Raw genomic sequence first — 10,927 nt, 5'->3', positions numbered from 1 at the left:
AAATGAATAAAAAAATATGTGAAATGCATACACTAAATGCAAAAAAAAAAAAATGAGATAGCAGTACTAATAATCCTAAACAATTTAGCATCAGAGCAACAATGATATTAAGTGAACTATTCATCACCAAATTATTATTTGTACACCCATTATTCAAATCATAAATATAATACATAAAGAAGATAATCAGGGTTGCGGTCAAAAAAGAACCAAATAGTTTTCAACTATTTTGTTCTTTTCGTTTCACCTCATTTTGCAAGGCTAAAAAGATAAAAAAAAAAAACTATTAAAATTACAATAATCAGTGCCATTTTCATACAGTACTTTTTTTTATATATGAAATTTTTTCTTTTTTGCCCGCAACCCTGACCATCTTCTTCATATTTTAAATTGTCAACTATTTATATATACATAAATTTAATAGTTTTTAAAAATAAATGCTAATTAAATGTTCAAAAGTTGAAATGATAAACAATTTTAGGAGATAAAATATAATGGCTTAAGCTGCTTTAACTCGTAAGAATTTTTAAAAAATATGTAATTTCTAGTTTAGAATGTCTATAAACTTTTTGAAAAGGAATCACAGCTTACTTTTTCTGACTAGTTTTAACTGCCAATCTAGTTAGAGCTGTCATTCTAACCCAAAAGCTTTATAGAACTACTCCTATATATCAAAACTACAGAATCAATTTAAACCACAGGTACATTCATTCATTAGTCATATGTGTAATAAGTCCTATGGACCATCAATGGCTTATTCCACAATTAGATCAAACTAATAATACTATACTTATGTAAAATTTAAAATTGAGTTGGAACAATCATTTATTTAGATTCTACCAATGAAGGGGCATGAAACAACAAACTTAATTAATGTATTAAATATTGCATTTCTAGTTGATTGACAAATGTAATAAATAATAAAGAATTATATATATTTTTTTCAAAAATCCTCAATAAAAATAAATAAGTAGAGACTCACAGATGACCACCATGAGAAAGCGAATCAGACAAGGCCCTCCTAAGAAGGTTGTCCCGGTCAAAGACACCCCATGTGACCTGCATGAGGGAATCGAGGAGGCAGTCCCCTTGTGAACGGTTCCAGAGGGCATGAAGCCTGGACCCTAAGTGGACACTCAGCTCGATTGACCAATTGATGATGGCTGGTTCGGTCTCCAGCTGCACCTGTACGTCCTTATCCAGCAGCTCGTCAAAGAGCTGTTCCTGTACTGCGCCTGGCAAGTCTTCTATTTCTGTAGAAGATGAAATGTTTCATTAAAACTAAATTTAAAAAAATTAAATTTCAGAGGTCTTTATAGAATTTGTGCTTAGATGACACAATGAAAATTTTTATATTTTTGCATATTTTTATATGTTTGTTTTGGCTAAACGTAAGTAATGTGTAAGGATGTTATTTAATTGAAAAATATTGATACTCTAACTCAACAAAGAGTGGAATTAGGTTTTTAAAAATTGATAGACTTTATCAGGCTATGAATCAGTCAACAGCCCTATACATAAGAAATTTTTAAGTAAAATTTTACTCAGCAAACGGCAATATTTACATGTGCAAATTATAATTAGTAATGAGTTGTGTTAAAATAAGGAGGCAAGGAAAGTAAAACAAAATGTGCTTTTATGAAAGAATGAAATGTTCAAAATTATATGTTTATGTTTGAAATTATTAATGTTAATGTTTAAAATCATATATATATATTTATAATTTTTACACTTTCTTGAGACTGGTTAATTTTGTTTAAATAAATAATTCAATTTTTATCCATTTTTGTCTCAACACATTTTATTTTTCTTATAAGTCCGACATTTCGGCCAATCCGGCCATCCTCAGGGACATCTTAATACAATTTTGGAACTAAAATTATTTGAATACTCAACTTCATGCAGGCTATTCTGCCCAGGTCACAACAACAATTTCTAATTAGTCAACTTTTACATTAAAAACTAAAATTAAAATTCACTTATCACAGTCACTTGTTAAAACTTTATCACAATCTTGCAAGGTTGTGATAATGTTTTAACAAGTAACCTTGCAAGGTTGCGATAAAATTTTAACAAGTGATTGTGATAAACGAATTTTAATTTTTCTTTTTAATGTAAAAGTTGGCTAATTAGAAATTGTTGTTGTGACCTGGGCAGAATAGCCTGCATGAAGTTGAGTGTTTAAATAATTTTAGTTCCAAAATTGTATTAAGATGTCCCTGAGGATGGCCGGATTGGCTGAAACGTCAGACTTATAAGAGAAATAAAAGGTGTTGAGACAAAAATGGATAAAAATTGAATTATTTATTTAAACAAAATTATACATATATAAATATATAATAGTTTTGAAATCTTTCGACTATTATTTAAAACCAAACCTCATATATATATTTTAAACTTTCATATATATAATTCTGTTTACATATAACATAATTATGTTTAAAACAAAATAAATATACATATATATATTATATATGAGGTTTGGTTTTAAATAATAGTCGAAAGATTCCAAAACAAAAGCCTTTCAACTAACAATTAATAAATAACCATTCAACATTTGTTTAATGAAGGAATCACCTAGATGAGAACAAACAGTCAAATCACATTATGTAATATAAGATTTAAGAAACTTGTTAGAACTACACATTACTTGATCGATTAACAAGATTAAACAAAAGACGGCATAAAGCATAGCCTATTTAATTAAATTTAACAAAGAACAGCAATGTAATTTATTATTGACAGGTAGAAAAATATTCCAAACAATTGTTTAAGAAATATTAAAAAAAAAAAGTATCAATAAAAAAATTATAATAAAAAATAAATGAACATTTTTAAACGATTTATATGATAAAAGCAAATCTATATGAATTTTGTTATACTACAGATCTAATTTAGAGATATATATTAAGGGAATATTTATTACCTGCTGGTAGCATAAATGTAGTAAATTCTGTGACGTAGGGGAAAGGTACAGATCGTGAATGTTTTGTATTGAAGGTATTAGCAGCGTGCCTCCTAATTGAAGTAGCGAGCTCTGGAGCTATATAGGAGGGTACTCTCTTCAAACCAGGGCCACCACCGTCGATACTTTCCACAAGCATCGCGAGAATATCTTCTCTCTTAAACCTAAACCATAATTACTATGTCACAAAAAAAAAATACAAATAAAAATAAGCAACCTGAAACTTGTTTTTCTTTAATGTACTAAAAAACGATTCGTCTACTTGAAAATTGTGGTAAATTTTTTATTTTTAGCATTTAATTGATCTTTCAATTTCAGAGTCCCAAAATATTGTTTGAAAATTAATAAAAAAATATCTAAATCAGGTCATTATTTGCCAAAATAACAGCTTATTGGTCTTAGTACCAATGTTTTTTAAATTATTCACCACTTTTTTTTTTTTTGTATTCAAATAACTTGAAATATATAAAAAAATTTATAAAAAATATAATAATGTCAGTGAAAATCTGTGCTTTTTCTAAACATGCCCACTACTCTGTTTTAAAATGCAGCTACTCGTCTATCATCATAGATGAAAAAGGGTTTAAAGATGGATATGGTTCATTAAAGATAAAACACGAGATGATAAATAAAAATAATTGTCAGAGGTACGGTATAAAAAAAAGTACAATAAATGTTGCAGATTTTTAAAAATTATAGATTAATAAATAATTTCAAAGAAAATAAATATAAACAGTTATAAAAAGAAAAGAAAAAAAGAAAACTTTTTTCAAGTTAGTTTTTCTCTTTTAGTTAGGTTCAACAGGTAAGACCAAAAGACAAAGCTAATACAAAGAACAAAAGAATATTTTTTTCAAATGATGTCTGTAACGTTCTCTTTAGAAAGAGGTGTTAAACAGGGAAGATGCTCTTGCTTGTTAACTCTATTAATCTCTTCCTAGAGTACTGGCATCCAAAATACCGGCATTATCTTTAATAAAACAATCCAGTTCTTCTTAATTATGATAGGATAATCTTTGAAATCTGTTCTCAATTTTATTCTTAGATTTGGGCGCTGCAGCAAAATGACTGCATGAGATCATAAATGTAGATAAAAATAAATGATATTAGATGAAGAACCCTGCAAGTAGGTCACATTTAGATCTTGCATGTTTGGATAGGTTTCATAATTTACCAACTAAAATAAATCACAAATAACTGTCAATAACTATAGATATTCAAAAATTTTTTAAAAATCTTGGGTCCTCCTAATAATAGAGGAAGACTTAAGAACAAATTCTAAGACCAGTAGAATGACATAAAATCATAATTAATAAAATTAGGTAAACTCGAAAGAATATAAAATGTATTAATTAATTACTAATCAAAAATAATTTAAATAGAATAGGGAGAAGGTAAAACATGACACTTAATAACAAGAACTGATAAAATAACAACTAGTTACCTAATAGCTAAATGGACAAGTGTATGGCCAGGATCAAAAGCAGATGGCCTGTTAAGGAGAGATACTTCTGAAGGAGTTAATTGCCTTGCTGGGTCTCCACCAGCTGAAAGGTAAGCACCTACAGGTCCTACATCACCTTGCACAACTCCCATGCACGCATTGAGCCAAGTCCAATCAGCATTTCGTCTACGTCTTTCATATTCATAATTATTAGCGGTTCCAGCTAGGTCATCTCTTCTTGAATTTGACCTAAAACAAAGTTATAATGAAAACATTTAACTATTAATAAACATAACTAAAAAAAAAGATAATTAATAAATAAAAAAAATTATCAATAATTCATAAACAAACTAATCCTCTGGTAGACAAAATAGAAGAAAAATTAGGAAAATGCAGTGAACAAATTAATTTTAAAAAAACACTGAAAAAGATGAATAACATGAAATGTGTCAGGATATCAATTATTTAGATACACATTAGGTTTATCTCCTATAATTACATGGAATACAGCAACCGGCAAATCATTTCATAAGCTATTATATAAATTAATATGATTTAAAAGTGATATTGCAGTTCCGGAAATGCCTGACATTGGCAAAATGTTAATAGGATGGTACTTCTTAAGAACTTTCTAAACTCAGGGAAACCATTAAACCTGGACCTCAACAAAGACTAGAGGGCTGGCTTTAACAGACTGGCTGTGGTGCCTTCTCAATACCAATCCTTGAAGGACATAACAAAATATTAAACCTCATTTTAGTATTCACTTTTGGATCACAAAATTAATGTGGGATAATGACATTAATTTAATTTAAATAAATAATAAAAAGCAGAACATAAATAATACAAATCTATTGGTAACAGAAACACACCTAACTGACTGGACACAAATTTATCATAAAAGGAAATGAAACAATTAAAACAAGCAAATTAAAAATGACAGAACTCCAATAAACAGCAAAAACAGATGTGTGGAAAACAAATGGACATATACTAAAGTAAATAAATGTCCATCAACCCCTCAGTTGCAAGGAATAGTAATACTTTTTGTAAATCTGAATTTAAAGATTAATCAAGGTCTCGATCACCTTCCTAAGCGACTCCATATCACTATTAAACAATCATGATCCAATGACAGATCAGTCAAGTTCCAAGTTTTAGACTTTAGGAGCTATGCTAGATTTGGTATATTTTTATTTGCTCAGTCTATCTTAATTATTCAGAATCCATTTAGGCTCAGTTTTCTACCTACCACATCAGACCACCTTGAAGACCCGTAGTTCTAACTTAATTGTCTCGATATTCATCTAAAATTCCTACTTATATTAGAGAATTTATGAAATCAGTACTCTGTAAAGGATAATCTTATATGCAATCTGAAATTACTCAACTGGAATGCATGTGGAATTTTTACATATAAATAAGAATTTATTAGATGAAAATAAAATTGATTTAGTATGTTCATCAGAAACTCACTTATCTAAATCTAAGAACATGAGCATTCAGCACACAGGTTATAAAAAATTCATAATGGTAGAAATACTCAAATCACTATTGGGTATATGGCTATATTTATAAAGAAGATATAGATCACAATATTATAAAGAAGATATAGATCACAATATTATAAACCTAAAAAATATATTAAATATATAAGCAGTATTCAAGCACGCTTGAAATTAATTCCTTCATTGTCCATTTCAGCAGAAAATTTAGTGCCAAGAAAAAAGATTATTTGAGGAAGATATCTTGACTCTTACTTCACCCAATAATAATTCTTAGCAGACCAGAATATAAAATATTTGTATAGAGGCTGCCATGAGTAAAATTCAAACAGCAACATTCTATAAGAAATCATTGCCAGGAATAATATCCAAGTACAAATTGTACCTAAACTAAAATACATCAGATAAAAAACTTCTATTATTCTGTATATTACTTTATAAAAAAATATTAATATGCCCATTACATTTCAAACATTTACTGCTTTAAAAGCTTACCACATCCTTCTTCTGATTCGTGTCTATGCTCAAGCTCTTCCCTACTGTTTATATAAAATTTCAAATTAACAGCATAACAGACTGGAATGAATACCAAAATTCAATAAATAGTAAGAAAACTCTGAATAATAGAAAAGTAATAAATAAGTTTTAAAAATTGAACTCTACTATATCAAACCTTGTCTTAGAATCTAAACTATCAAACAAGTTACAAATAAGAGATCCTCTTTCTGATATCATCTACTGCAATTGTTGAAAAGATAAAAGAAAAAATAGAGTAAGGTACCAATAGATAGGTATAAGAGACCTAAAGCTTAAAACCTAAAGGAACCAAATTAAACACTCAATCAAGTATAAATAGGACAAGTTTATGTTTCAGTAATATCAAAAATACAAAGGTGGTCTCTTTCTCTCCAAATGATTAATTCTCAAGGAAAGTCATTGAACATCTGCTTCAAAATAAAAACTTAATTGACACTAAAGTCAAGGTGACTACTGATAGCAAAAAAGTTTAAGTGTTTGCTCCTCATTATGAAAAAGTGTTTTCCAATGAAGATGGTAGACGTTGGACTAATTTCGAAATAGAAAGTTTTTAAAAAAATACTTTTTACCAACTGTTCAACTTCTTATTTATTTTACAACTCCAAACGAAATCAGAGAAGTAATTAAGAAGTTAAAAACTACAAAAAGTACTGGTAAAGATGTAATTCTCATAATTGAAATTAAAAAACTTCCTAATCAGGGAATTCTTCTTATCATCTCTATCTTCAACAGCTGCATGTGCAAAGGATATTTTTCTATGGAAGAAAACCGTATTAAGTTTACTTTCACTTAGCTATACATGAAATACATATTATGGGGAAGTATTGCACTCAAGCAATTTTCCAATTTTGTGAAGTCCAGTTTTTAAGTTAAACACGAGTACAGTAGATGAGCAATATTATTTCCAATTATCAATAGAAACTCCAAATTAAAACAATCCATATTTGTTCTCTCCTTGACAAAACAATATCACAAACATTATCATTGTATGGCTGTGAAGTCTGGAGCACAGCTTCAGCTGTTAAGCACAGGAAGTTGCATATATTTAAAAATAAAGTAACACTTTTTAACAGTTATTAACAGTTTTTGTTAATGCTCCATAGTTTATCAGAAACATACATTTACATGCCAAATTATAACATGAAACAATAGGTGAAAACATCAAAAACAGGGTCCCAAGTTTTGATAGCAAAGTAATAGTTGTCAAAGAGGCAATACATGATGGACACTTCTTACACCGCAAGAAGACTCAAACCCAGACTTCTTCAGGATATATTGCAGCAAATAGGATGATTTTATTTTACTAGAATAATTGGCACCAAAGATCTAGTTCTCTTGGCAATCAAAGATACATAGTAGGTGAACAATGAAACTTAAAACAAAATAAAAAAAATCGCAGTTATAAATTCATCGGACCACAAAATTTCGTCAATCAGAATATGTTTTTCATAACTTTACTTTTATGTATAACTTTTCAAATTTAACTATGTGGTTTAAAGAAAACAATCTGTTTTAACAAGAACAAATTAACAATGTCTACTCTCACTTCTCTATTATTACCAATAAACCAACCCAGCGTATCTATTTTTTAATCTTTATTCATCTAAGTTTATTAATACTGATATATTCAAACTAATACTCGATTTACATTACTTGTATAAAAGAATAACTTGATACAGGTGTTCATGTTATCTGAAACTGTTATTTATGGTGTTCCAAACATTTAATACTTCTATATAACTTCATTATTGAAATTGTAATATGTTTATGTGGCAAAAAAAAAATTCAAATGTAAACACTGGAGTGTGAAAATAGGCTAAATTTACTTAAATAATAAAAAAATTACATCCCCCAAAACATAAGCCATAATTTTTATCAAAAGAAGCAATCCCTAAAGATGGAATTAGATAAACAACTTGATGGGATTCAGGATGCCACAAACAAGACTAATTACTGAGCCACTCCCTTTAAATTTTTAAATCTAACTTGCCAAACCACATAGAATTCAAGTCTTTTTATTTCTGTCATTAACTCCTTAACATATTTGAGACAATATGCCTACTCAGAAAATAAATAATGCAAAATTAAAGGAATTTAAAAATAATTCAGCCATAATGTAAATTTTATATACAGACCTTTTATAAAATTACCACTAGAGCATAAACATATTCAAAAATTTATATAATGAATGAGAAATGATTATTAAACAAAGATTTTGTCTACAAAATATGTTTAGGGATTAAGTGAAAAATACACATCCATTTCATTTAGTTAAGTTTTCTACCAAGAAACTAGACCCTGTCTAAAATTAATTAAGAAAAACAATATTTTCTAGAAATGGGGCTTAGAAATCATCACAACCTTTAATAAATACCTATTGATAACAAAATCACACAAAAAGTTATACCAACAAAATAAGGACAAAATTCATGATATAAAATAGAAATTGAATAAATATCAATTAAGTGATCTAAAATGTAATAATATACAAATAGAAATAGGCAGACATTTGAGCTACACATAGCACATAAGAAAAACTAAAATGAAAATGTTAATAGTCAGTAATTATACAGATCAACAAATATATTTTAAATAAGCCATATGCTATTACAGTTTACATAGTTTATTACTGAAATTAACTTACTAATTAAACAAATCCGGAAGATTTAATTAATTAGTAAATTAATGATAGTAACTAAATTGATAGAAATAAACACAAGCATCAACAAAACAGTATAAATTTAATTATTTACCTTCTAACACCATTAATGGAGTTTTCTTCTATTATTTGTGGTCTAGTAATGTCACATTCAGTAGTTGGTTTAATAGAAATATTTGAATGGCATGGAGATGTCCTTGGTGCTATGGTTCCACACATAATGCACTTTCTCGATTTTGGCCAGTTTTCATAAGTGCAAACAGAGCAAGCCCACTTTACAGGCTTTGATTCTGATTCAGTAATTCTTAAAGGACGAAATTGTTCGTGGATGTTATCCGCCGTAACTGGGTATCTTGGTGACCGACATTCGCAACAATCTTTATTTTTTTGAAGATTTAGAAAAGTACAGACATCACAAGTCCATTTCATACTGTTTTCATTAATACAAGGGCCAGCAGCATTTGTGGGTGAAGGCTCATTCTTATGAATACGGAATATGTCTTCACCAAATGATATAGGTTTAGCTCCTCTACACATAGTGCATTTCAAGGCATTAGGAAAATTTTCATAAGTGCAATATTCACAAGTCCATTTTGGCTGAGAAATCAGATCTTGGCTCATCACGATTTGCTCAAGATGTACTATGATCACTTTAATTAAAGGATAAATTGTACAAAGCTGAGAATGATAATGATGGCAGAAATGAAATAGACTCTTTATCTTTATGAAAACAACAAATCTCTCAATCAAACACTGAATTCCCCAGACAGAACTATGGGATAATGGTTTAACTGGTTTTCTCAACATATAAACGATTGTAAGTTTCTGGGTAAGTACAAAGTTTATGGCCTATAAATATGCCAGCCGTCAAGAGGATGTTGGACTATAATTTAATACCATACTGTCCAATTGCTACACAAAAGGGGCACTGTTAAGAGGTCGATTAATAGTGTGTTTCTCTAACTCATCATGGACAGAAGCATAAGTTCAGAGAATTATAACAGGGCCCTTTATATCATTTTGCTTTCTCTTTCCTTCAGACAGCTGTTGAATCTACAACAAACATTAAAACATGTGAGATTATCAGATAAAAGAAGATTCCTTAGTATCCTTTATCTAATACAAACATCAATTACTCTTAAAACACAAGCAAAAGTTACACTTCTAACTGTTTCATACCCAAAACAAAAACCACAATTGTCAATAAAGCTTCTTTTAACAATGACCTCTATTCCATTAATAACTGAACTCAACTATGGAATTTTAAATGGGTGCCAAATATCCAACTTGTTTACAATTGAATAGATACAAGCTTATTATCCTCCAAATAAATTGAAATGCGATTACAGATAAGAGAAGGGATCATAAACAAATGTCAAATATGTATTATCATACCTTCAACTACACTTGTTTCTAACCATATTCGATCTTACTAAGATTGCATCCTCTTCTATCAATTTATTTCTTCCTGGGAATTTATATTAGAGAGAACCAGATTATAATTGAGTTAACTTTTTATTATCTAAGATTATTTTGAATGAGGAAGAATTTTCTCTCAAATAAGAAAACATTACGTCACGAGTCAGCCATATTTGTGTACAGATTTTCGGTGGAAATATTGGAAATAAAAACTTTTCACGAAAAGATTAACTATTGCTGTAGTATTTTAAAAATAATTAATCTTTTATTGAACAAGTTAAAAACCAATATGCAAAGATGAAAAAAAAAGATATCCCATTACAACAGCTGAACCGATCAGCTGATTTAGGCACCATGATTGATTACTAAAGGCAGAGGGAAAATTAAAAAAAAAAAAT

At 28.8% G+C, this 10,927-nt stretch overlaps 1 protein-coding gene across 4 annotated transcripts in view; it reads right to left on the bottom strand.

Moving 5' to 3' along the window:
• The window catches only part of trbd (trabid), a 16,499-nt gene extending 5,683 nt beyond the window's left edge, over positions 1 to 10,816 (bottom strand). Inside the window, exons 1-5 of one of the 4 annotated variants that reach the window (XM_014416967.3) lie at positions 10,506 to 10,816; positions 9,205 to 10,163; positions 4,410 to 4,658; positions 2,927 to 3,129; positions 983 to 1,253 (exon numbers count right to left, since the gene is read on the bottom strand). In XM_014416967.3, the coding sequence (XP_014272453.1) occupies positions 983 to 1,253; positions 2,927 to 3,129; positions 4,410 to 4,658; positions 9,205 to 9,917 (1,436 nt within the window). In that variant the 5' untranslated portion in view covers positions 9,918 to 10,163; positions 10,506 to 10,816. Of the gene's footprint in view, positions 1 to 982; positions 1,254 to 2,926; positions 3,130 to 4,409; positions 4,659 to 6,409; positions 6,485 to 9,204; positions 10,164 to 10,246; positions 10,466 to 10,505 lie in introns of those variants that run through there. The other 3 variants (XM_014416968.2, XM_014416969.2, XM_014416970.3) reach the window with 3 other exon arrangements.
• Between the last annotated feature and the right edge of the window lie 111 nt (positions 10,817 to 10,927).

This window comes from Halyomorpha halys, unplaced genomic scaffold (genome assembly GCF_000696795.3).
Source record: "Halyomorpha halys isolate HHAL.00 unplaced genomic scaffold, Hhal_1.1 Scaffold144.1, whole genome shotgun sequence".
Classification (NCBI taxonomy): domain Eukaryota; kingdom Metazoa; phylum Arthropoda; class Insecta; order Hemiptera; family Pentatomidae; genus Halyomorpha; species Halyomorpha halys.
Note: the sequence above shows the minus strand (reverse complement) of the source record. Positions and strands in the feature narration are given on the sequence as shown.